The following is a 26,888-nucleotide window of genomic DNA, read 5'->3' as shown; positions in this document are numbered from 1 at the left end:
CTCTGTTGCCTGTTCCAGAGAAAGCTGTGAATCCAGTGACAGATGCATGGGTCAATGTTCATGTCCAGTAATTTATTGAACAGTTTGGCCGGGTTTATTGTATTGAATGCGGGGCTGAAATCCATGAACAGAATGCGGGCATATGTGTTTGCGGACTCCAGGTGGTTCAGAATGTGATTAGTTGCTAAGTTGACGGTGTCCTCAACTGACCTGTTGGCTCTGTATGCAAATTGGTATTGGTCCATGAGTGGGGCGGTGACAGTTTTCAGGTGATTGAGTATGATGCGCTCAAATGATTTCATGACTGCTGATGTCAAGGCAATGGGTCTGTAGTCATTGAGGCAGGAGATGGTCTTGGTCTTGGGAACCGGGATGATAATGGATTCTTTGAAGCAATTGGGTACTGAGCTTTGACAGAGGGAGGTGTTGAAGATGTTGGTAAAAACCTCACCCAGTTCCGCAGCGCAGCGGTGGAGAACGGAGGGGCTGATGTTTTCTGGGCCGGGGGCTTTATTCCTCTTAAGTCCCCTGAAGATGCTCCTCACCTCCTCCTCGTAGATGGTGGAAGGGGGGGGGGGGAGATGGTGGTGGAGCCGGTGCCTGCTCAAACCTCCCATAGAAAAAGTTTACAAAACTTACAAACTATCACCTTCAGTTCCCATTCATTCTTGTGTGCGCATGACTTGCTGTCCTGTCAGGGACAATTCTGCATCTGCTTCTGATAGCTTCATTTCTAAAGCATTGTTGATGTGCTTGCTGCCCTGATCCCGACTCGGGCCATGTATACAAGCCATCATTCCCACCACTTGCTGGTTTACAAGGATCAACTGGTCAAATATCTGGGACTGCATGTATGCTGTTGTCACTTTTGGTCACCTTGCTATAAGAAAGACGCCATCAATCTGCAAAAAGTGCAGTGAAGGTTTGAGGATGTTGGAAGGCTTTAAAAAGAATGACATCTCGATTGTCCTGGTATGGAACACCTCATTTTGGGCACAGAGTCAGCCGAGAAACTGGGAATAGGAGATGGGACTTGACCCGAAACATCACCAATTCCTTTTCTCCAGAGATGCTGTCCAACCCGCTGAGTTACTCCACCATTTTGTATCCATTTACACGGATGTTGTCAGGAAGGGCCTGAGCTACTGGGAGAGACTGGGCAGGGTAAGACTTTATATTTTGGAGCACAGGAGGATGTGTGAACTGATGGAGATGTATCAAATCAAGAGGGAAATAGATTGAGTGAATGCACATACTCTTAACCAGAGCTGGACAAACAAGAACCAGAGGTCATCGGTTTAAGGTGAGAGAAGTAAGATTTAATTGGAACCTGAAGGGCATCTTTCTCAGAGGGTGGTGGGTGTATGGAACGAGCTGCCAGAGGACCTATTTGGGACAAATAACAACATTTGAAAGACACTTGGACAGGTACATAGAGAGGAAAGTTTAGAGGAATACGGGCCAAACGCAAGCAAATGGGAATGGCATGGTGCATCTTGAGCATGGACAGGTTGTGGTGAAGGACTTGTTTCCGTTCAGGATGACTGTCCAAATTAGATAGATTTCAGTAGCAACCTCGCAAGTTTATCCATCGTAAGTACTACTGCATGTTACAATTAAAACATCTATGTGGGAGAAAACTGGAGAAAGGCATTAAAGATCTTCGTCCCATTAGGTTCACGTTTATTATTGTCACGTGTACCGAGGTGCAGTGAAAAGCTTTGTTTTACATGCTATCCAATCAGATCAATTATACCATACATACAAACAATCCGTTTAAACTCAAGTACAACAGGTGGAGCAAAGGGGAAGATACAGAATGTAGAATATAGTTCTCAGCATTGTAGCGCATCTGTTCCAGAGACAAGGTCCAATGTCCGCAATGGGGTAGAGGTGAATCAGACAGTATCCTAGCTAATTGACATTTAAACACTCTTCACTTCTCCTACATCAACACCTACTGACTGGCATTTTAAAAGACAAGGAGAAAACAAACTTGATCAGCATCGCAACATTTGTTAAGGAGCCAGAGAGCTGAATGAGGCAACTTTTTGGAGAGTCCGTTCCACAATTTGAGGCCGGGGAGAGGTACAATGGTGGAAGAGAACATATTGTATTTGATGATCTCGAGGTGACGATGTAATGAGACGCAAAATACCAGAAGCTTAACGGACAGGACATCTCCCAATAACAGCCTCCTCAGCTACAAAGAGGGGTTTGAGCCAAATGGGGTGGTACAGTGGTGCAACTGGTCGAGCTGCTGCCTCACAGTGCCAGAGACCCAGTTTTGATACTGATCTCTGGTGCTGTCTGTGTGGAGTTTGCACGTTTTTCCTGTGACTGTGGGTTTCCTCCCACATCCCAAAGACGTGCGGGTTTGTAGGTACTATGGAAACAGTCTGAACAGATGATCGGCGTGGACTTGATGCATTGCAGAGCCTACTCCATGCTCCATTTCTAAAACTAAATGGGACTAACTTAGATGGGGCATCTTGGTCAGCATGGAGGAGCTGGGCCGAAGGGTAAATTCTATAACTCTGGGTAAATTCACACAAAGGACTTGTATGATGACGCCTACTCTTGAAGACTAAAATATCACTTCTGAATCGTTAGTTAAATCCCATCTTCTTCATCTGCTTCGACAATTGGTCAAAGGACACCTGATCTTCGACAGACAAAATAAGAATTAAATATTAAACATTTATTCGCATTTTACATTCTTCAAAACAGGTTCCCTTTCAGATATGTTGGTTGGGCGGATGGTACACAATGACTGTCACAACAATGCATCTTTTGGTCGGTGCCACAACATCAAAGCTGATTGAGGTCGAGTCTACAGAGGGCAGGGGAGGAGTAGGAGCCCAGGTACAGGTAGCCACCATGTTCACTCGCTTCACTAACCGCAGAGACCACTACTCCGTGCGGATCATGGAAGCTCCTCCTGACCGATCCATCCTCGTTCAGCTCCAGTACAAGCCCATACTTGGGCACAAATTTCATGGCCATCTCCTGACTGAACAACTGAGGGGCAAAACAAATCAACAAAGATTTGGTAAATCACTCAAAAACATTGAAAATTAAATATCCTGCCGTCTCCTCTTCCACAGAAGGCTTTAATGAGACTAAATTACATTTAAAATAAATTATAAATTGAAGATTTACTAACTTTAAATGATCCAGGGTCATAAGCAGAAAAATATGCCTTTTGACCGCGAGCACGGGCTTCCTGGCATGCAGGTACAGTCCCTCATTCACCCACGTTATTTAGTCATTTTCATGCATCGCGGTCCAGAGCCCTTAATACCCGTTTAAATCTTTCAAACTTGATAAATAACACTAAATAAAACTGAAGCAAATAAAGGCAAACAGAAGAAAATAGTTTTCACAAACTAACAAAAACATACATAAAGAAACTTATGATAAACTAATAAAAATAAACATACCGTATTTACCGGCAATGAAGACGCTATTTTTTTTACCCTAAAATAATGCCCGAAGATTTACCTGCGTCTTGGAGGCTGAAGGTTAGATTGTTAGCCAAGAAAGATAGACTTGGCTATCCCTCAGTGCATCGCTGTAAAAGGACAGCACTACTGGGGGGGAGGGAGAGAGTTCCTTCCACAGCGCGTGGGGAGTCTGGCCCGGGTAAGCACGGCTGGGCTGCCAGGAGTAAAGTTACGAGGAGGGCAGGAGCGTTGAGAAGGAGGGGGTCAGGGATCATGCCAGCAACTCCCTCTGTAGCTCGGGGGGCTGCGAGCGGCCGCCAGGACCGGACAGCAGAACAGCCAGTCCCGGGGCTCGCAGGCGATGTGGAAACAGCAAAAAACTAATTGAAAAACACGTGAAAACTGTATTATTAGTATTATTACTCATTTATGTTTTATTAGTGTGTATTATTACTAATTACTAATTTAGTTAGTAAGTATTCTTACCTCCATTTATTAACTATAGCGATAGATGTGGCCCACTATCTGCTCACAAACATGGCTCCTGACCCCTATGCAAAAAAGGTTGCCAACCCCTGGACTAAACCAAACCCTTGATCCTGTCAAATGGGATGTGTCTTCGACACAGGTGCGTGTTCTTTGCCGGGAAATACGGTACTTACATTTTTTAAATTCATATAACATCCCTAAATGATGGGCAAAAATTACTAAATAACGTGGGTGAATGAGGGACTGTACCTGCATGTCAGGAAGCCCGTGGTTGCGGTCGGAGCCTTTAATGACCGTCTGATGCCTGTTTAAATCTTTCAAAAGCTACAACATGATAGATAACATTAAATAAAACTGAGGCAAATAAAGGCAAACAGAAGACCTAACCTTGGAGGAGGGAGAGAGAGAGAGAGTGAGTGAGTGAGAGAAGAGAGAGAGAGAGAAAGAAAGGGAGAGAGAGAGGGAAAGATAGAGAGAGAAAGAAAGGGAGAGAGAGAGAAAGAAAGAAAGGGAGAGAGAGAAAGAGAGAAAGTGAGAGAGAGAAAACACACGTAAACTTTTCACAAACTAACAAGAAACGTTTGCTAAACACTTACATTTTTTAATTCATATAACATCCCTAAACGTTATATGAATTAAAAAAAAATAAGTATGTTTATTTTTGTTAGTTTATCAAAAGTATCTTGTTAGTTTGTGGACTCTGTGATGGTAAGTCCACAGCCTCTGCTATGGGAGCCCTCAAAGAGGGGGGGGGGGGGGGGGAGGAGATAAAATTGTTAGTTATCGTGCACGCTTGTTATTGGGCCACCAAGATATTGTGTCCCCCCCCCATGTTTTAGAAGCGATTTCCAACCATGAGCTGAAGGGCCTATTCCTACGCTGTGCTGTTCCATGGTCTATTCATGTGCCTGTCCAAATGTCTTTTAAATGTTGTTATTAAATCAGTTTAGCCAAAATAATTCCCTACCTTGAAGATCAAATTCTTAAGCCAAGGGCGAGGAGCGAGGAAATCCATTACTGAAAAGCCAGGATTCTGTCGTAGTGTTGCCATGCCAACCCAATAGCCCCCGGAACTACTTGGTCGGATATTATCAGGGAGACCAGGAAGATTGTCAAAGAACATATCATGTCCACCTTTTCTCAGTCCAGAGATATGGTACCTGGAAAAGATACAACATGTAACAGTAGGCAGCACCACTAAACCAACATTGCTTTTATTTTTTTTATTTTTAGAGATACAGCGTGGAAATAGGCCATTCGGCCCATCGAGTCCATACCGACCTGCAATCCCCACACTCTAACTTATCCGACACACACTAGGGACAATTTACATTTTTATACTAAGCCAATTAATTTACAAACCTGTACGTCTGTGGGAGGAAACCAAAGATCTGGATCGACTGGGCTTATATTCACTGGAATTTAGAAGAATGAGAGAGAGTCTTATAGAAACATATACAATTCTTAAGGGAATGGACAGGCTAGATGCAGGAAAAATGTTCCCCATGTTGGGGGATTCCAGAACCAGGGGTCACTGTTTAAGAATAAGGGATAGGCTATTTAGGACTGAGATGAGGAAAAACATTTTTACCCAGAGAGTTGTGAATCTGTGGAATTCTCTGCCACAGAAGGCAGTGAAGGCCAATTCACTGGATGTATTCAAGAGAGAGTAAAGGGCCTGTCCCACGAACATGCGACTCCATGTGGCAAGCACGACCTAAAGCCCGCAGCCGCCTCAACGCCGTACGCACGGAGGCCAAGTGAGTGACGTGAAGTTCGAGCGAAGTCTGACGGGCGTATGGCGTCGAGACGGTGCGTACGGCGTTGAGGCCGCTGCGGGCCGGCAGGCCGTTGCCGTGCGGAATTTTTGAACACGGTCAGTTTTTCGGAGCCCAGATGTCGGGACCAGCTCCGCACAACTCCATACAGCTCCGGCGATTGAAGTGGGACCGGCCCCGCGAGGCCGTACGGCTCAAACGACCACGCTAGGTCGTGCTTGCCGCATGCTGGTGGGACCGGCCCTTTAGGTCGCACTTGCCGCATGGATCGCATGCTCGTGGGACAGGCCTTTTAGATAGGGCCAACGGAATCAAGGGATATGGGGAGAAAGCAGGAACGGGGTACTGATTTTGGATGATCAACCACGATCATATTGAATGGTGGTGCTGGGTCGAATGGCCTACTCCTGCACCTATTATTGATGTTTCTCTCTGAGAAAACCATTGCGGGTCATGGGTAGAACATACAAACAGCAACAGTCAGGATAGATCCCGGGTCTCTAGCGCTGTAAGGCAGTAGTGCTACTACTATGCCACCGTGCCACCCAATACTTCTCAGCATACTTAGTTTAGTTTACAGATACAGCGCGGAAACGGGCCCTTTGGCCCATCAAGTCCACGCCAACCAGTGATCCACGTACACTAGCACTATCCTGCGCCTACACACTAGGGACAATTTTACAATCTTAAGACTGGACACCTGAGCCTTCAACCTCTTGCACCTGCTTGCAGATGGTGGAAGAGAAACAAATGGGAATGAGGATGTAGGGGGAGGAGTGGCTGGGGAAAGAAAATGTACACTGGTGGAACTTGGCATAAAAGGCATTGATCTCGTTATGATCCAGCAATCTGAGCTTCCACCTCTAACGTTACTGTCCCCTTAGTCCACCACTACTAATGTGATCTTTTCGTTCCCACCTTCTGATTCTGGCCAGGGTGGTCTCAGAAACGAGTACGTAATCCTCGGCAGGGGAGAGCTGCACACCGTTTGCAAACCTCAGGTCATCCATGAGAACCTCCACTTGTTTAGTTACGGTGTCGTATTCCATCAATCTGCAAGGACAGGTGGCCGGCCATTAGACAGAGCAGTGTGGCCAACAATGAGAACGCTTCAACAAATTGGAAAGGCAAAAGTATTTTATCACTATTTTTAGTATGCATGTGCTGCTCCAACATCACAGAGAATACAGCAGGACGAGTGAATTGAAGTCATGCAGCAAGGAAACAGGCCCTTCGGCCCAACTTGTCCCTGCCAACCAAGATAGCCCGTCCAAGCTGGACCCATTTGTACCCCATTGGCCCATATGAAGATAGACAAATCTCCAGGGCCTGATCAGATATATCCAAGGACATTGTGGGAAACCAGAGAGGAAATTGCGGGAGCCCTGGTTGAAATTTACTAGTCATATTTAAATACAGGAGAGGTCCCGGAAAACTGGAGGGTGGCAAATGATGAGCCTCTATTCAAGAAGGGCTGCAGGGAAAATGCTTGGAACTATAGGTCAGTGAGCTTAACATCTGTAGTTGGTAAGTTACTGGAAAGTATTCTGAGGGATAGGATATACAGGCACTTGGATGGGCAAGAGCTGATCAGGGATAGTCAGCATGGTTTTGTACGTGGGAGGTCGTGACTCACAAATCTGATCGAGTTTTTTGAAGATGTGACCAAAAAGGTTGATGAAGGCAGAGGTCTAGATGTTGTGTACATGGACTTCAGCAAGGCATTCGACAAGGTTCCGCATGGCATGCTGCTCTGGAAGGTTAGATCGCATGGGATCCAAGGAGAGATAGCTGAATGGATAGAAAATTGGCTTCAAGGAAGGAAGCAGAGGGTGATGGTGGAAGGTTGCTTCTCAGACTGGAGGCCCGTGACTAGTGATGCGCCTCAGGGTTTGGAGCTGGGCCCATTACTGTTTGTCATCTAAATCAATGATTTGGTTAAGAACATACATTGCAAGATTAGCAAGTTTGCAGATGATACAAAAGTGGGTGGTTTTGCAGATAGTGAAGATGGTTGTGAAAAATTGCAGCAGAATCTGGATCGATTGGCCAGGTGGGCGGAGGAATGGTTGATGGAATTTAATACAGAGAAATGTGAGATGTGGAATTTTGGGAAGTCTAACATGGGCACGACCCACACAGTAAATGGTCAGCCTCTGGGGAGTGTTGTAGAGCAGAGGGATCTAGGAGTCCAGGTGAAGTCACAGGTAGATAAGGTGGTCAAAAAGGCTTTTGGCACATCGGTCTTCATTAGCCCGAGTATTGAGGATAGAAGTTGAGAGGAGTTGCAGTTGTATGGCGAGGTCACATTTAGAGTATTGTATTCAGTTCTGGGCACCATATCATAGGAAATATGTTGTCAAGCTGGAAAGGGTATGGAGAAGATTTACAAGGATGTTGCCAGGACTAGAGGGACTGAGCTATACACGGGGGTTGTAGGCTGGGACTCGATTCCTTGAAGCGCAGGAGGATGAGAGGTGATCTTATGGGGGCGCATGAGATCATAAGAGGAATAGATCGGGTCGATGCACAGTCTCTTGCCCAGAGTAGGGAAATCGAGGCCCAGAGGGCATAGATTTAAGGTGAAGGGGAAAGGATTTAATAGGAATCTGAGGGGTAACATTTTCACACAAAGAGTGGTGGATATATAGAACAAGCTACCAGAAGAGGTAGTTGAGGCTGGGACTATCCCAACATAAGACAGGTACAATTTTGGAGGGATATGGACCAAGCGCAGGCAGGTGGGACTAGTGTAGCTGGGACCTGTTGGCCAGTGTGGGCAAGTTGGGCCAAAGGACCTGTTTCCACATTGTATCACTCTATGACTCTATCACTAAACCTTTCCTATCCACGAACCCACCTGAATGGACTGTAGAAGAATACAGCACTGGAACAGAACCTTCGGCCCAAGATGTCTATGCCAAACACAATGTCAAGGTGAACTAACCTTGTCTGCACATAATCCATATCCGTCCTCTTCAAACATGTCCATGCACCTATGCAAAGGTCTCTTAAACATCACTATTGAATCCGCCCCCATCAATGAACCGGGTAGCACGCGTGTGTGTGTGTGTGTGTGGTGTGTGTGTGTGTGTGTGTGTGTGTGTGTGTGTGTGTGTGTGTGTGTGTGTGTGTGTGAGCGAGTCAGTCAGTCTACCTACCACTCTGTCCCTCTTCCACCACTCCCCATACCCCTCCCTCCCCACTTCCACTTCTCCTCCCCTCCCCCCTTACCCCCCCCCTCTCCCTTTCCGTCCCCCACCCCTCTCCCTTTCCGTCCCCACCCCTCCCCCTACCGAACCCTTTCCCCTACCCCTCAGTCCCTCTTCCACCACCCCCTAACCCTCCCCGCCCCGCTCAATCCCTCCCCCCACCCCTTCCCTCCCACAATCTTCCCCTCCCTCCCCTACCCCATCTCGCTCCTCCCCTCCCTCCACCATCCCTACCACCCATCCCCCACACCTCTCTCCCCCTCCCCCATCGCTCTCTCCTCCACTCCCCCACCCCCCTCTCTCCTCCCACCCCCACCCCTTCTCCTCCCTCCCCACTCTTCCCTCTCTCCCCCACCCCATCTCCTTCCTCCCCCACAACTCTCTCCCCTTCCCGTCTCTCCTCCCCACCCCTCCTCCCTCTTCATCTCCCTCTCCTGCTCCCACCCCCATCCCTCTCTCTCCCCCAGCTCCTCCCCTCCCACTCCCTCCCCCACCGCGCTCTTCACCCCCATCTTCCCCCCCCCACCCCCTTCCCCTCTCTTGCACCACTCCCCGCTACCCCTCTCCCACCCCCTCCCCATGCTCCCACCCCCCATCCCTCTCTCCTCCCCACCCCCGCCCCCTACCCCGTCCCTCTTCCACCAACCACCTACCCTCCCTCCCCACTCTCTTCCCCTTCTATCTCCCTTACCCCACCCCTCTCCCACCCTCCCTTCCCCCTCGCTCCCCTCTACCCCCCACCACTTCCCCTCTGTCCCTCTTCCACCACTCCCCCTACCCCCCCACTCCTTCCACTTCCCCCCCTCCCTCCCCACCCCTCTCCCCCTCCCTTCCCTCCCCCCCCCTCTTCCACCACTCCTCCCCCCCCCTTTCCCCCTCCCTCCCCACTCTTCCACCACTCCCTCCCTCCCCCTCTCCCTACCCACTCTTTTCCCCTCTCTCCCCCAACCCCTCCCTCCCCTAACCCATCTCCCTCCTTCCCTCCCTCCCTCCCCCCCCTTCTATCCCCTCCCCATCCCTCTCTCTCCTCCCCTCTCCCTCTCTTCAACCCTATCCCTTGCCTCCCCCCCCCATCCCTCTCCCACTCACCTTCCCTCTCCCATCCTCCTCCCCTCCCCCACACCTATCTCCCCCCTCACCCCCCACCCCCACCTCCTTCCCTCTCTCCCACCCCTTCCCTCTCCCCCACCCCTCTGTCCCTCTTCCCATCACTCCCCCCCTACCCCTCCCTACTCTTCCACTTCTCTCTCCCCCCCTCCCCACTCTTTTCCCTCTCCCCCACCCCCTCCCTCTCCCCCTCCCTCCACCCACCTCTCTCACCCCCTACCCCCCCCGCTCTCCTTGCCCTCCCAAATCTCTCCCGTTTCCTCCTCCTCTCCCCTCCTTCCCCTCTCCTCACCCCTTCTCCCTCTCCCCCCTCCCCCCCCCTGTGTGTTTGAGGGGTGGTTAGTGTGAGTGTGATGCCCCAGCCCCTGCCCCGCAAACGCCGTTGGGGAAACAGTCCCAACGGGTCTGCACTTGGTCTAGTATAATATTAAAACTCTGTGGCTGCTGGCTGGCTGTGTTTCTGCCTGACTTGTGGTTGCCAGCCTGTGGGTGCCAGCCTTTGATTCGTTGCTACGCCAACACCAGACCCACAAAAGCCCAGATTTTTTCCATTTCAGTAGAGATTTCACTTTTCATTCCAAGTATCCACTCCTGATTAAATTTTGTCGTGTTTATGTACACATTTTTAATAAAACCCTTCTTCCCCCCCCTCCACTCACTAATTTTGTCGCCTCCTGCTGGCCAGCGACCATAACGGCTGCTGGCGCCCGCATTTCGCCTCAAAGACGCCATTTAAAAACAGCCGCACTGCTGAGTCCTGAACGACTTGAGTTGGAGGACCATGTCTCCCGTGGGGGCCACGGGTAGGGAACGGCTGCGTTGGGGGAGCAGACCCAATGGGTCTGCACTTGGTCTAGTATCCTATAAACGTTGCCAATGTCACCTTAAACCTCTGCCCTACAGTTCTTTATTCCTTGCTCTGGGAAAAAGACACTGCATTTAACATGCCTGTTAAATGTTCTTTAGTGCCTGCCTCAGCCACTTCCTCTGGCACTCATTCCATATTCCATGTGAAAATGTTGCCCCTCAGGTTCCATTAAATCTTTGCCCTCTCACCTTAAACATATGTCGTCCGGTTCTCCATTTCCCTATCCTGAATAAAAGATACTGCATTTATCTAAACACTGAACACCCTATCTGTTTCCCTCATGATAGAAGATAGAACAGCACAGGAACAGGCCCTTCGGCCCACAATGTTTGTGCTGAACATAATGCCCATTGCATCTATCTGTACATGATCCATATCCCTCTATTCCTGCACTTCCATGTGCCTATCTTAAAGCGTCTTCAATGTCACAATCGTATCAGCTTCCACCGCCCCCTCTGGCAGTGTATTCCAGGCCCCCACTGCTGTGTAAAAAATCTTGTCCCACACATCTCCATTAAACTTTCCCTCTCTCACCTCGTACCTATGCCCTCTAGTGTTGAACATTTCCACCTGGGGGGAAAAGGTTCTGGCTGTCTACCCCATCCATGCCTCTCATAATTGTATATACTTCTGTCAGGTCTCCCCTCAATCTCAGGCGTTCCAAACAATCCAAGTCTGTCCACCCTCTCCCTAGCTCAGGGGTCAGCAACTTACGGCCCCTGGGTCGAATGCAGCCAGTAACCCAAAATCATCCGGCCTGCAGGCTCATTTTTTTCCCCGTAATCATCCGGCCCGCGGAGTCACATCCTGCGCAAAGCCGCCGGCACGGCCGCGCACCTTCTGTGAACATGCTCAAGAAAGAACTGCAGATGCTGGAGAAATCGAAGGTAGACAAAATGCTGGAGAAACTCAGCGGGTGAGACATGCAAAGATTGCATGAGGCTGCCTCAACAGCATTTTTGTCTACCTTCTGGGAGCACGTGATTTGATGCCTGCCAACGGGGCAGGATCCATGTGTACACGTGATAGATGTGGCCCGCCATCCGCTCACAGACATGCAGATGCAGAACAAGGTTAACGACCCCTGATTCAGCTGAAAACCTCTAATCCAGGCATCATACTGGTAAACCTACCATTGCAGAGCCTCCACATCTTTCCTATAACTGGAACTGCATGCAATACTTCAAGTTAATAGATGTGAGAGTAAAGTAGCTTTGAAAGCAATACGTTGAGAGCACTTACCGCCCATCCGCTGTTCCCTCGATCACCAGGTATTTGTGGTCCCGTCTCTGCCACTTGCTGCTGGAGTCCGTGAAGTAGATCTTTCTGCCATTCTGCGTGATGCTGAGGTCATTCACAAATGCCATCCTTTTCCCCTGGATAACCTCCTGGGCAGAGACCAACATCTTCACTTCACCTGCAATCACAACAGCGAGACTTGTCACTTACTTGGGTGCACACACTGCCAGCATTAAGTCAAAGATTTTTAAGAAAAAAAGCTTGCAACATACCATACCGCTTTACCCAAACGTAGATATTCAAATTATAACAAACTAGTGTCCATTTTATGCACTAATAAAGAAACTATGGAAAATAGTTACAAAGTACTGGAGTGGGTTATGCCCCGTCCCACTTTGGAAACCTGAACGGAAACCTCTGGAGACTTTGCGCCCCACCCAAGGTTTCCGTGCGGTTCCCGGAGGTTGCAGGTAGTGGAAGCAGGTAGGGAGACTGACAAAAACCTCCGGGGAACCGCACGGAAACCTTGGGTGGGGCGCAAAGTCTTCTGAGGTTTCCGTTCAGGTTTCCCAAGTGGGACAGGGGCATTAGGAAGCATCTTTGGTGAACATGGATAGTTGCTGTCTCAGGTCGAGACCCTTCTACAGATTCAAGGCGCTGTTCCTTGCTTTTACTCCTTTCTCTATAGAAAATAGTTGGGAGCTTCAGGTACCTTGGAGTTAATAAATGGTTGAGCTTCAAGCTCGTTGGTGTTACTATTACATGTTATTAGTCATGGAGCAACCACATTGATGCCACACCCAAGGAGCTCAGCCAAGGAGGCACCCCAATGCATCTACTTCCTGAGGAGAACAAGATAATTTGGCATGACTCCAATGGCTCTTACAAACTTCTAGACACACCACACCACATTTCAAGGTTACACGTCGTATCAGAAAGACAGGCAGGTGAGCAGAAGGGGTGGGGTAGTTCTGCTGTTAAGAAATGAAATTTGGTCCTTAGCAAGGGGTGACATAGGTTCACAAGATGTAGAGTCCTTGTGGTAGAGATGAAAAACTGCAAAGGTAAAAAGACCCTAATGGGAGCTATTTACAGGCCCCCGAACTAGCCAGGATATAGGGTACATCAGGAGATACAATCGGCATGTAAGAAAGACAATGTTACGGTGGTCATGGGAGATTTCAATTTGCAGGTAGACGGGGAAAATCAGGTTGGTACTGGACACCAAGAGATGGAATTTGTAGAGTGCCTTCGAGATGGTTTCTTGGAGCAACTTGTAGTGGAGCCTACCAGGGAAAAGGCAATTCTAGATTTAGTGTTGTGTAATGAACCGGATTTGATGAGGGAACTCAAGGTACAGGAGCCATTGGGAGGTAGCGATCACAATATGATAAGTTTTAATCTGCAATTTGAGAGGGAGAAGGTGAAATCAGACGTGTCGGTATTACAGCTGGACAAAGGGGACTACAGAGGCATGAGGGAGGAGGTGGCCAAAGTTGACTGGAAAGGGATACTAGCAGGGATGACAGTGGAACAGCAATGGCAGGAATTTCTGGGAATAATCTGGAAGATGCAGGATCTTTTCACTCCAAAGAGGAAGAAAGACTCTACGGGGGGAGGGGGGGGGGAAGAATGAGTTGACCATCGCTGACAAGGGAAGTCAGGGACAGTATATAAAACTGAAAGAGAAGCGTATAACATCACAAAGAATAGCGGGAAGCCAGAGGGTTGGGAAGCTTTTAAAGAACAACAGAAGGTAACTAGAAAGACAATACGGGGAGAAGAGATGAAATATGAAGGTAAGCCAGCCAATAGCCAAAACAATCCAAGTCTGTCCAACCTGTCCTTGCATCAAATAGTCTAACCCAGGCATCATTCTGCTAAACCTCCGCTGCACCCTCTCCAGAGCCACCACATCCTTCCTGGACTGCACACAATCCTCTAAATGCAGCCAAGCCAAAACCCTTTAAAGCCATATTGAGACTTCCCGACAAACTCAATGGCCCGACAGATGAAGACAAGCATGCCACCCTTAATACTACCCTCCACCGATAATGGCTGCAAAACCATTGGTAAGTTGAGACTACACCTCTTATCTCAGAAGCCACCTTCCAATGAAGACACAGGATTCACTCTCACTGCACCAGCAGTCTTTGGCCATCTGAGAAAAAGGACATCTGAAGATATCAACCTCCAGGACAAGGCTCCAGGCAGGAGATTGATCCTCGCCTGTTCTTTGCTTGTGAGAATTGGACAACCTACCACAGGCACCTCAAGGCACCAGCGGGATCCTAATACCAAATCTTCCAAAATAAATCAAACCAGGGCAGGATCTTCACAGTGAATGGTGGGGCTCTGGAGAGTGTAGAGCAGAGGGATCTAGGAGTGCTGGTACATCATTCATGGAACTTGACATTACAGTCAGCAGGTTGCAGTTCCACCAGCACTCTACACAAGATTCCAGTATCTACAGTTACTTGTGTCTCTACTGAATATAGAATGTTACGGTTGTACAAGATGTTGGTGAGGCTACATTTGGAGTATTGTATTCAGTTTTGGTCACCCTGCTATAGGAAGAATGTTATTAAGCTGCAGTGAAAAACGTTTGCATGCAATCCAATCAATTAATACTATGCTTCAACACAAACTCAAGTACAATAAGTAGCACAAAGGGAAAGATACAAAGAGCAGAATATAGTTTTCAGCATTGTAGTGCATCAGATCCATGGAGTGGACCCGAGGGCCTGAGCTACAGGGAGAGGCTGGGCAAGTTAGGACTTTATTCCTTGGAGTGCAAGAGGCAGAGGGGTGATCTTATAGAGGTGTATAAAATCAGTAAGGGAATAGAATGTAGTCTTTTCCCCAAGTTAAGGGAAAGAAGAACTGAAGGGCATTAGTTTAGGGTGAGAGGGAAAAGATTTAATAGGAACCTGAAATTACCTCCTCTGAGTTATCAGAGGAGGTAATTGAGACAGTTATATTTAAAACACACTGGGACATCGGTAGGAAAAGTTTACTGTAGATCACATCCGCATATACACCATAACGTAGGATTACACCCATGCTCTTATACAATTCCATAAACAACCAGGTTTTTATGGTGAATTATATTAATAGTAATTAAAAGAGTCTACCTGTGACTGGATTAACTTCAAACAGCCCATAGTAAGCATCTGCCACGAAGAGAGTGCCGTTGGGGCCTACCCGCAGGCCCAATGGCCTTCCACAGGTTGGTTCATCTTCTCTTGTTCCTGGGTGCAAGAGAAAGCAGGCGGCAACATCAGAGAACGGCCGGCAAGTCAATTAGAAGGCAGTGAAGGCACGAGGGGGAGAGAGAAAGAAATCACAATCTTTCATTTACCATAGGGAAAAATATGTCACTCAATAATCATCCCAACTTCTAAGAGATAGTTGTTTAAAATATTTTTTTTCTTTAAAGAGAAAAATGAAAATAAATGAAAAAGCATGATGCAGCTCCTTAAGTTGTTGGTGAGATAATGTGTACAGCTGCATCATGATGTCCCAACTTCATAGAAGTAGAAGTACCAAGTACCAATGTCATTGAGTTGGAAAGTGAGCAGAAGAGATTGACCAGGATGTTACCTGGGTTTGAGTTACAGGGAGAGGTTGGATAGGCTGGGACATTTTTCGTTAGAGTGTGCAAGGCCAAGGAATGACCTTAGTGAACAATGACATGATTGAGGTGTACAAGATCATGAGGGGCATGGATAAAGTGAACATTCACAGTGCTTTTCCACCAGGGTTGAGAATTCTAAAGCTAGAGGGCATAGGCATAAGATATTTAAGAGGGAGAACGGTTTTTACGGAGAGTAGTTCGTATCTGGATTGAACTGCCAGAGGGAGGTGATACAATTATGATGTTTAAAAGACATTTGGTTGGGCATGGATAGGAAGGATTTATAGGGAATTGTGCCAAATGCAGACAAATGGGACTAGCTTTATATGCCAACCTGGTCGGCACAGACAAGGTGGGCCGAATTGCCTGTTTCCGTGCTGTACAGCTCAGTGGCTCTATTGCAACAAAATATCTCTTAAGTATTTTTCTAAAAATCATGGTACAGGTGCACAACCTTTTATCCGAAAGCCTTGGAACCAGACACTTTTCGTAATTCGGAATTTTTCGGCTTTCGGAATGGAAGATTTTTAGCGTAGATTTTAACGGCTGGCTCAGTGGTAGAGTGCTCGGCTCATATCCTCAAGGTCGCGAGTTTGCGCCTCGATCCCGGCAGTTACTCGATCGTGAGTTTTAGTCTTCAATGTAGTTTTTTCTTGCAGAATAGGAGAGAATAGGGAGGGTTAGGCTGGGATCATTCTCTGCGAGATGATCTTAGTGCGGGAGACAAGTGTAGGAGAGGTGTACCGACTGTGTGGGCAGAAATTTGGAAATGATTGCCCACCATTCTCAAAAGCCGCTGTGTCTCCCTGTCCCTCCAACTCCAGAGGAATCCGCTCCCCGATGGGCCGCTACGGCGACAAGTGGCAGTTCGCCCACAGCCCGAGCTGTGTCAGCCCAAGAACAAGATGTACCTTGCACACCATCAGCTTCTGTCCCTAAGGGGAGCGTGTTCCTCTGTAGTTGGAGCGGGGCTGGGCTGGAGTTGCTGATCTGGGATCTCCGTGCTTGCAGTGGGCCTGGGGGTCGGTGTCCCGATGAGGGGGGGCAGCTCGGGCTGTGGGCGAACTGCCACTTGTCGCCGTAGCGGCCCATCGGAGAGCGGCTTCTGGTGGTCCTGACGTCTCCGGCTACCCCCCTATATAGGAGCCGAGACTGGGAACTGTACCGCCCTTGCAGGTGAGCAGGAGAGTTGGGTTGTTTGCAATTGCAGAGGGAGGGGGCAAGGGCGGTGAGTCTCTGGGATCTCCGTGCTTGCAGTCGGTGTCCCGTTGGTCCTGACGTCTCCGGCCACCCCCCTGGACAGGAGCTGAGAATGGGAACAGTGCCGCCCTTGCCCCCTCCCTCTGCAACTGCAAACAACCCCACTCTCCTGCTCACCTGCAAGGGCGGTACAGTTCCCAGTCTCAGCTCCTGTACAGGGGGGTGGCCGGAGACGTCACAGCCCGAGCTGCGCCCCCTCATCCGCAACCCCAAGAACAAGACGTACCTTGCACACCATCAGCTTCTGTCCCTACGGGGAGCGTGTTTCTCTGGAGTTGGAACGGGGCTGGGCTGCTGCTGGCTGTGGGTCTCTGGGATCTCCGTGCTTGCAGTGGGCCTGGGGGTCGGTGTCCCGTTGGTCCTGACTGGCACTGACCTGCTGGCATCGCCGACGTGAAGACAGTGCAAAGCCCCCGCGCCGGTGCAATGGGTGGGGAGCTGGAGAGGGGAGGGAAGGGGTCACACACATGGCCGGGAAGCATAGGGGTGTAGGTGGGGTGAAACTGAAGGGAGCGACAATCTGCTGCTGCCTGCCCGCTGAGTTAAAAAGTTCCTACGCAAGACTCACGATACACTGTGTATCGTGAGCCTACCGTGGGAACGTTTTAACTCAGCGGGCAGGCAGCAGCAGATTGTCAATTATTAACCCTCCCGCGCAATATACCCTCACCTTCTCTTTTATGAATGGGGGTTTAGTTCCCCTTTCTTCGAGGACCGACCGGAGGTTCCGCTGTCACCTCTGCGGGCCGCCCTTGGTGAACGTCTTCAAGGACCGAAAAAATGTCCGCTATTCGGAGCTTTTCGTTATTTGGAATTTCGGATAAAAGGTTGTGCACCTATACTGCAGAAATGTTTAACCACAGTTCAGTACACGGACTATGCCTACGTTATATCAAGAAGTGCTTACCACAAGGCAATTTGCCGATCCTTGCCACGCTGTGTATATTTCCATCACTGATTTTCAGAATCTGGCCATCAGCTGTTCCAGTGAATATCACATCTGTAGAGACAATAATTCAGTTGCCTTAACAACTTACCTGAAGGAAGATCAAATTCTTACTTTCAATTTTATTTTGAAACTGAAAAGATGGTATACGTAAGAACTATATTCTGCATTCCGTGTATTCCCCTTTGCTCTACCTATTGTATTTGAGTTTGAACTATTGTATTTAAGTACAGTATTAACTGATCTGTTTGGATATCATTCAAAATAAAGCTTTTCACTGTACCTTGGTATGCGTGACAATAATAAACCTAAACTGGTTGTACGCAACAAATACTTTTCACTGTACCACGCTCAGTACACGTAACAATAAACTCAACACAAACTTAAAATTCTGGAAGTCTTGAAGTTATTTTCAAGTATTTGTACATAAAGTATTTATCATATAAACTATTATGGTTACCTTGTAATATGGTTATTAATCTTTTGTATTGCTGGTTGTATATTTACCTCTGTGTTATTTTGTTAATAGGTCGGCAAAGCTGCAGCAAGTAAGAATGTCATTGTTCCATTGCTGCTACATATGACAGTTTAGAGAGTTAGGAAGAAGACTGAAAAACAGGATTCTAGGGTGGTTATCTCTGGATTGCTTCCCGTACCTCGTGCTGGTGAGGGAACAGGGAGATAGGGGATCTGAATGTGTGGTTGAGGGGCTGGAGCAGGGAGCAAGGATTTAGATTTATAGACCACTGGGATCTCTTCTGGGGTAGGGGTGACCTGTACAAAAGGGACCGGTTACACCTTAACTGGAGGGGGACCAACGTTCTGGCAGGCAAGTTTGCTAGTGCTACACTTGTGGGTTTAAACTAAATAATGGGGGGGGAGAGGAGGGATTGACAAATTGAGAGTATAAAGATGGAATTAAAGGGGAAGAGGGAAAGCGAGTGCAGGAAAAGTTACAAAAGACTCCCGAATTAATGGGAAGGAAATTTCGAGAAGGGATAAGAGAGTAAGGTCAGGGCCAATAGTGACCGTGAGTGAGAGGGGACGTGAATACCAAAGTCAAAGTGTTGGATATGAATGCGCGAAGTATAAGAGATAAAGTGGATGAGCTTGAGGCTCAGTTAGAAATTGTCAAGTATGATGTTGTGGGAATTACAGAGACATGGCTGCAAGAGGACCAGGGCTGGGAACTGAATATTCAAGGGTATACATCCTATCGAAAAAACAGACAGGTGGGTAGAGGGGGTGGGGTAGCTCGGTTGGTGAGGAATTAAATTCAGTCCTTCGTGAGGGGTGACATTGAAACAGGAGATGTAGTGTCAGTATGGATGGAACTGAGGAATTGTAAGGGTAAAAAACTGGCCTCCAAAACAGTAGCCTGGATGTCGGGTGCAAGTTGCACCAGGAGTTAAAATTGGCATTCGAAAAGGTAATGCTGTGCTGGTTATGGGAGATTTCAACATGCAGGTAGACTGGGAAAATCAGGTTGGTACTGGACTCCAAGAAAGGGAGTTTGTGGAGTGCCTCCGTGATGGATTCTTAGAGCAGCTTGTATTGGAGCCTACCAGGGAGAAGGCAATTTTGGATTTAGTATTGTGTAATGAACCGGATTTGATAAGGGAACTCGAGGTAAAGGAGCCATTAGGAGGTAGTGACCATAATATAATATTTTAATCTACAATTTGAGAGGGAGAAGGGTAAATCGGTGTCAGTATTACAGTTGAACAAAGGGGACTATGGAGCCATGAGGGAGGAGCTGGCCAAAGTTGACTGGAAAGATACCCTAGCAGGGACGACAGTAGAACAACAATGGCAGGTATTTCTGGAAATAATACAGAAGGTGCAGGGTCTGTTCATTCCAAAGAGGAAGATTTGAGGGGAGTAAGGGGTGACAGTGGCTGACAAGGGAAGTCTAGGGACAGTATAAAAATAAAAGAGAAATATAATATAGCAAAGATGAGTGGGAAGCCAGAGGATTGGGAAGCTTTTAAAGAGCAACAGAAGAACGGGGAGAAAATTGAGGTAAGATAGCCAAGAATATAAAGGAGGATCGTAAATGCTTCTTTACGTATGTGAAGAGGAAAAAAATAGTTAAGACCAAAGTTGATCCCTTGAAGACTGAAAAGGACGAATTTGTTATGGGGAATAAGGAAATGGCAGACGAGTTGAACAGGTACTTTGGATCCGTCTTCACTAAGGAGGACACAAACAATCTTCCAGTGGCCAGATACTAGTCGCAGAGGATCTAGGGTGATGGCAGAATTAAAGGAAATTCACATTAGGCATGAAATGGTGTTGGGTAGACTAATGGGACTGAAGGCTGATAAACCCCCAGGGCCTGATGGTCTGCATCCCAGGGTACTTAAGGGAGTAGCTCTAGAAATCATGGATGCATTGGTGATAATTTTCCAATGTTCTATAGATTCAGGATCAGTTCCTGTGGATTGGAGGGTAGCTAATGTTATCCCACTTTTTAAGAATGGCGGGAGAGAGAAAGCAGGGAATTATAGACCAGTTAGCCTGATATCGGTGGTGGGGAAGATGCTGGAGTCAGTTATAAAAGATGAAATAGCGGCACATTTGGACAGCAGTAACAGGATCAGATGAAATAGCGTCAGCATGGATTTACGATGGGGAAATCATGCTTAACTAATCTTCTGGAATTTTTTGAGGATGCATCTAGGAAAATGGACAAGCGAGAGAGAGCCAGTGGATGTAGTGTACCTGGACTTTCAGAAAGCATTTGATACAGTCCCACATAGGAGATTAGTGGGCAAAATTATGGCACATGTTATTGGGTGCAGGGTGCGGACATGGATAGAAAATTGGTTGGCAGACAGGAAACAAAGAGTAGGGATTAACGGGTCCCTTTCAGAATGGCAGGCAGTGAATGGTGGGGAACTGCAAGGCTCGGTGCTGGGACCTCAGCTATTTACAATATCTATTAATGATTTAGGTGAAGGGATTAACATTAGCAAATTTACAGATGACTCAAAGCTGGATGGCAGTGTGAACTGTGAGGAGGATGCTATGAGGATGCAGGGTGGGTGAGTGGGCAGATGCAGTTTAATGTGAATAAATGTGAGGTTATACACATTGGGGGCAAAAACAGGAAGGCAGATTATTATCTAAGTGGAGTCAAGTTGGGAAAAGGGGAAGTATAACGGGATCTGGAGATCCTTGTTCATCAGTCACTGAAAGTAAGCATTCAGGTACAGCAAGCACGCAGTGAAGAAAGCAAATGGCATGTTGGCCTTTATAACAAGAGGAGTTGAGTAGAGGAGCAAAGAGGTCCTTCGGAAATTGTAGAGCCCTAGTGAGACCACACCTAGAGTATTGTGTGCAGTTTTGATCTCCAAATTTGAGGAAGGACATTCTTGCTATTGAGGGAGTGCAGTGTAGGTGCACAAGGTTAATTCCCGGGATGGCGGGACTGTCATATGCTGAGAGAGTGGAGCAGCTGGGCTTGTACACTCTGGAATTTAGGATGAGAGGGGATTTTATTGAAACATAAGATTATTAAGGGTTTGGACACGCAAGATACACTTGTTCTCGATGTTGGGGGAGTCCAGAACCAGGGACCACAGTTTAAGAATAATGGGTAAGCCATTTAGAACGGAGATGAGGAAATACTTTTTCACACGGAAAAGATTATTAAGGGTTTGGACACTCAAGATAAACTTGTTCCCGATGTTGGGGGAGTCCAGAACCAGGGACCACAGTTTAAGAATAATGGGTAAGCCATTTAGAACGGAGATGAGGAAATACTTTTTCACACGGAAAGTTGCAAGTCTGTGGAATTCTGCCTCAGAGGGCGGTGGAGGCCGGTTCTCTGGATACTTTCAAGAGAGAGTTAGATAGACCTCTTAAAGATAGCGGAGTGAAGTGATTTGGGAGAAGGCAGGAACGGGGTACTGATTGTGGATGATCAGCCATGTTCACATTGAATGGCGGTGCTGGCTCGAAGGGTCAAATAGCCTACTGATGCCCCTATTGTGCATTGTCTAAACCCTCTTCACTCTTGTTTGAGATGACATTCACAAACTTAAAACTCTCACTCCCCACCCAACCCCTCCTTCTCTGTGCCCATCCTGCACTGCACCTATTTCTCCTCTCTCCCACCCACCTATACTCTGGCTACATAATTCACATCTCTTCTATCCTTGTCTTACACCTTCCGCCTTTACATCTCTAGCCTTAGTCTATCCAAACCCACCCTTGCCTGTGTTCACCTATTACCTGCCACACTTTGCCCAGCTCTTCCTCTCTTCCAGCTTTCTCCTGTCGCACTACACAGTCTGAAGGGCCATGACACTGAACGTTGCCAATCCACGTTCTCCAGAGATGATCTCTGACCCGCTGAGTTACTCCAGCACAGCGTTGCTTTTTTTTTTTTTTTTAAACTTGCACAATTTTCCGTCTCAAGAGTCACAATTAATATACGAATAAACAAGGTGCATCCATACCTCCAATGTGTGCAATAGATTCTGGTCCCAAAAGCTGTCCTTCCCACAAGCGTTCAGCCTGCCTTAACTTATCATTTGCTTCCAAAGGACCAACCAGCAAGGGAGGCTCCTTATAACTGGAGGTGAGAGGGGGAATGGAAATAAAAACAAAGATCAACGGTCTGAAGTCAGCAGACACAAGAAACTGTAGATGCTGGTTTATACCAAAGATAGACACAAAGTGCTGGAGTAACGCAGCAGGTCAGGCAGCATCTCTGGATAAAATGGATAGGTGATGTGTCAGGTCAGGACCCTGCTTCAAACTGGCAAGCTCTAGTTCATCCTTCAATGTTAATCTTCTCAGATTGTCCAGAGTGCTAATCCTCTTTACTGCAAATATTTGCACAATGTAATCATTCAACATGGTAACCTTTTTTTATTAATATCATCACCATAGTCCATTTTTATGGGATCTATTCTACATAATATTTTTGTGTTGATTTCAGATCAGAGATCACTTCTGGAACAAGGCTGGGATCCTTTACAAGTCTGGGAGGTGAAACAGCGAGACGTGTAGGCCTGGAAACAGCTATTTTGCAGCAGCAGCAGACTGTGCTATGACTTGCAGTGGTGCATCCCTGTGGCAGGATACAGTCTACATCTGTGACATTGACTGCTGCAAATCCACTCACGTTTGTATTGATATTTATGCAATTAGATAGCCAACTTTATTTTTAATCTCACATTCCGCTTGGGTAGCTCACACCACAATATTGACCTTGAATTCACCAGTTTCAAGTATTACCCCCTCCTTTCCCGTCCCAACGTTGGTGCACACACATTACCCTCATCACCTCCCACCCCCGTCACCCTGTTCCTTTCCTACTCCTCCAAACAATGCTCTCCCGTCCCATTTCCACTTTAACCCCCCCCCCCTCCCTTCCACCCATATCCCTCCCTCTGGCTTTACATTTCACTCCTCCTCTGGCTCTCCTTATCCAATACTCCTTTTGTCTCCTTTTCACCTCCAGCTTTTGTCACTTACTCTGCCCATCACCCCCTCCCCTCACCTGTATCCACCCATCACTCGAGGCTTTGCCCCGCACCACCTCTCTTTTTTAGCTTTCTCTCCCACCAACACCTCATCAGTTTGATGAAAGATCCCGAACCCAAAATGTCCTCTGTCCATTCCCTTCACAGAAGTTGCCTCACCTGCTGAGTCCTATAGTGCTTTGTGTTTTGCTCAAGATTCCAGTATCTGCAGTTCCTTGTGTCTCTGTATTCAATCTACTAGCTTCCCAGCAACCATCAGGCTCGTGGACATTGCAGAACACTAACCTCAGCAACCATGATCTTCTATGGACTGTGTCTTTGGTTGCACTATGGACTTCTATTTTTATTATGGTTACCTAGAATGAATGTTATACATTTATTATACATTACGTGTGTTATTGCAATCACAGGACTGGTAAGCAGCAGGAATTTCATTCTTCTGTTGCCCCAACATATGACAATTAAATACTCAAGATGTTAGGAAGTGTTTGAAATTTGCAAAAATTGGTAGCTGTCAAGAAAAATATTAAAATTACTTTTTATAAATGCATTTACAAGTAGAATTGTTGCCTTTTCCAAGTAGTCAATCTGCAACTGCAGCTTACTGGCTAAAGTACTGGCCTCAGAGTATGATGGGTGTATGGAACAAGCAGCTAGAGGTGGTAATTGAGGCAGGTACTATAACAACATTTAAAAGACACTTGGACAGGTATATGGACAGGAAAGATTAAGGAGGATATATGCAGGTGGGACTAATGTTGATGGGGTACAATTGGGCTGAAGGGCCTGTTTCTGTGCTGTACGACTATGATCCAATGCAAACGGAGCCTTACCTGAAAGGTTGGGGGTTTATCGGCGACTGCAGCAGCAGCGCTGCCGTCAGTAATGGAACCACGATAGTCACAACAAGAGTTGTCAGGGTTATCCGGAACACCTTCCCACTGTACGCACTGGAAGAGAAACATGCAACAATTTGCAATGGTTGCCATGAATTGTAGGGCGGGAGGTTCATTTGTTTTACCTTACTTTTGCGATTACAGCGTTGTGGGGCATGTTTGAAAGAGATTGCATTTAGTTTGCAAATACGCATTGCATGCACCCCTGCATTTAGTTCGCCAACACTCTCTGCATATAGACCACTGCATTTAGTCCACCAACCCAAGCTCAAACATGCGCCACACTATTTAGCTGATCAACGTTCTCCATTCTCCAGGCTAGATGCAAGAAGATTGCTCCCGATGTTGGGGAAGTCCAGGACAAGGGGTCACAGCTTAAGGATAAGGGGGAAATCCTTTAAAACCGAGATGAGAAGAACATTTTTCACACAGAGAGTGGTGAATCTCTGGAACTCTCTGCCGCAGAGGGTAGTCTGTGCACCAGTGGATTGGCTATAAATACGAGGGACTGCACCTGCAATGCTGGACAGGAAGGCTGTGGATCAGAGGGTATGGAGGGGAGCAGTACAGGATACTGAATTGGATGACAAGAATGATCATATTGAATGGAAAGCACAGAGAACCGAAGGCCGAATGGCACACCTGATCTCCTGCCATCAGGCAATTTATCGAAGCATCAAGCCCACTATTGGTGCTAAACAGCTTCCTCTATGAGGCTGCCAGCCCAGTCACCCTGCACCCACAGTCACTTGTCATACTGCGGCTGGCACGGACCTTTAATCTGGCACTGCCAGTCAAATTGTACTGCTGTATTTTAACATTGTTTTTTTTACCCTTTTAACTATTTATACTGTTCCTCAGGGCACTGGATTGTTTTTTAGTGTTATTATGTGTGAACTTTTACCAATGTATTGCCACCAGCCCTATTCACTGGGAAATTTTCATTTTGCACCGTTTCATTTTGCACCAACTGCTTGCCTGACAGATTTTGCACCATTGGCTGCATGTGGCCCTTTGGCCAGAGGGTATCAGGTACCTGCAGATCATATTTGTGCACCGCTGCCTATTGCACCCCTCTCCTGCAGTTTGCACCGCTGCATTGCCCTCTCCTGCAGTTTGCACCGCTGTATTGCCCTCTCCTGCAGTTTGCACCGCTGTATTGCCCTCTCCTGTATTGCCCTGTACCCGCTGTATTGGCCTCTCCTGCAGTTTGCACCGCTGTATTGGCCTCTCCTGCAGTTTGCACCGCTGCATTGCCCTCTCCTGCAGTTTGCACCGCTGTATTGCCCTCTCCTGCAGTTTGCACCGCTGTATTGCCCTCTCCTGCAGTTTGCACCACTGCATTGCCCTCTCCTGCAGTTGCATTGCCCGCTCCTGCAGTTTGCACCTCTATATTGGCCTCTCCTGCAGTTTGCACCGCTGCATTGCCCTCTCCTACAGTTTGCACCGCTGCATTGCCCTCTCCTGCAGTTTGCACCCGTACATTGATCCCGCGTTCGGATTGCACCGGACATTGATCCCGCGTTCGGATTGCACCAGACCAAAACATCCGTCTGACGGCAAAGGGCACTGTGATCTACGTCCTTCCCATGGCCGCAATCACCTGCCAGGCCACTACCTGACATGCTTGGTGTCCACATCCCGGGACTCGTCCGCCACAACCCGCGACTGCTGGAGTCGGCGCTGCCGCAGCCCCTCGCTCTCCTTCATCCTCCCTGGCGCATGCGCTCGCCGCGCTTTACCCCACCGTTCTCATGCGCCAGAGCCGCCAGACCACGCCTCTCCTCCCAGTGCGCATGCGTAGGAGCCGCCAGACCACGCCTCCCCTCCTAGCGCGCGTGCCAGAGCCGACAGACCACGCCCCTACTCCCCGCGAATGCGCCACAGCAGTCAGGTTACGCCATTCTCCCAGTGCGCATGCGTTCGAGCCACCTGGCCACGCCCCTCATCGTGCGCCTGCGCAAGCCCCCCGGCCCCGCCCCTCCTCCCTGCGCAGTCCCTCCCTGCGGCACGCGGCCAACCGTCACCACATCCCAACCGCCACGTGTAGGAAGGAACTGCAGATGCGGGTTCACACTGCAAGATAAATGCGGAGTGCTGGAGGAACTCAGGCAGCATCTCTGGTGTTGTGAGGCAAATGAGGCTTTAACGCTGCTTGAAATTTACTTAAACTTTATTTAAGCTTTAAGCAACTAATTTCCGTAATACATAACTTCAAACCGTCTGGAAAATATCGCTGACCCGAGACCCTGCACATGTGCACATTCTGGATAGGCCCCACTAATGTAGCAATGTTACAAAATTTTGAGATTTAAAAAAATCAAGTCTGCAATTTATCCCATCAGATAAAGCATAACAATAAGTTTAATTTGACACCAAATTCACTTTCATATCTCAAGTATTAAAAAAGTTATGACCATTTTCATACTCGGAAATTAGCATCTTGTTCCCTATTGATTTTCAATGGACATTACAAAAAAGCTGTGATCTTGGATAGTCAAACGCCCATTTC

The 26,888-nt window shown here is 47.7% G+C and overlaps 1 protein-coding gene across 1 annotated transcript; it reads right to left on the bottom strand.

Moving 5' to 3' along the window:
- Nucleotides 1-1,659: 1,659 nt before the first annotated feature.
- Nucleotides 1,660-26,151, bottom strand: apmap (adipocyte plasma membrane associated protein). Its single transcript, XM_055639941.1, has 9 exons — nt 25,995-26,151; nt 24,314-24,430; nt 22,449-22,564; nt 17,944-18,036; nt 15,274-15,390; nt 12,143-12,317; nt 6,632-6,766; nt 4,903-5,095; nt 1,660-3,021 (listed from the first exon to the last, which is right to left on the bottom strand). The coding sequence occupies exons 1-9, from the start codon at nt 26,084-26,086 to the stop codon at nt 2,812-2,814; spliced, it is 1,248 nt and encodes a 415-aa protein (XP_055495916.1). The 5' UTR covers nt 26,087-26,151; the 3' UTR covers nt 1,660-2,811.
- Nucleotides 26,152-26,888: the final 737 nt, after the last annotated feature.

Source organism: Leucoraja erinacea, chromosome 8 (assembly GCF_028641065.1).
Source record: "Leucoraja erinacea ecotype New England chromosome 8, Leri_hhj_1, whole genome shotgun sequence".
Taxonomy (NCBI): Eukaryota; Metazoa; Chordata; class Chondrichthyes; order Rajiformes; family Rajidae; genus Leucoraja; species Leucoraja erinaceus.
This window is presented reverse-complemented; position numbering and strand designations above follow the sequence as displayed.

Coding starts and splice junctions, on each gene's coding strand:
- apmap (XM_055639941.1), bottom strand. CDS start 26,086: ATGAAGGAGAGCGAGGGGCTGCGGCAGCGCCGACTCCAGCAGTCGCGG. Junction 22,565..24,313: donor ATAAACCCCCAACCTTTCAG/GTAAGGCTCCGT, acceptor TCTCACCTCCAG/TTATAAGGAGCCTCCCTTGC. Junction 3,022..4,902: donor TTAAGAATTTGATCTTCAAG/GTAGGGAATTAT, acceptor TTTGCCCCTCAG/TTGTTCAGTCAGGAGATGGC.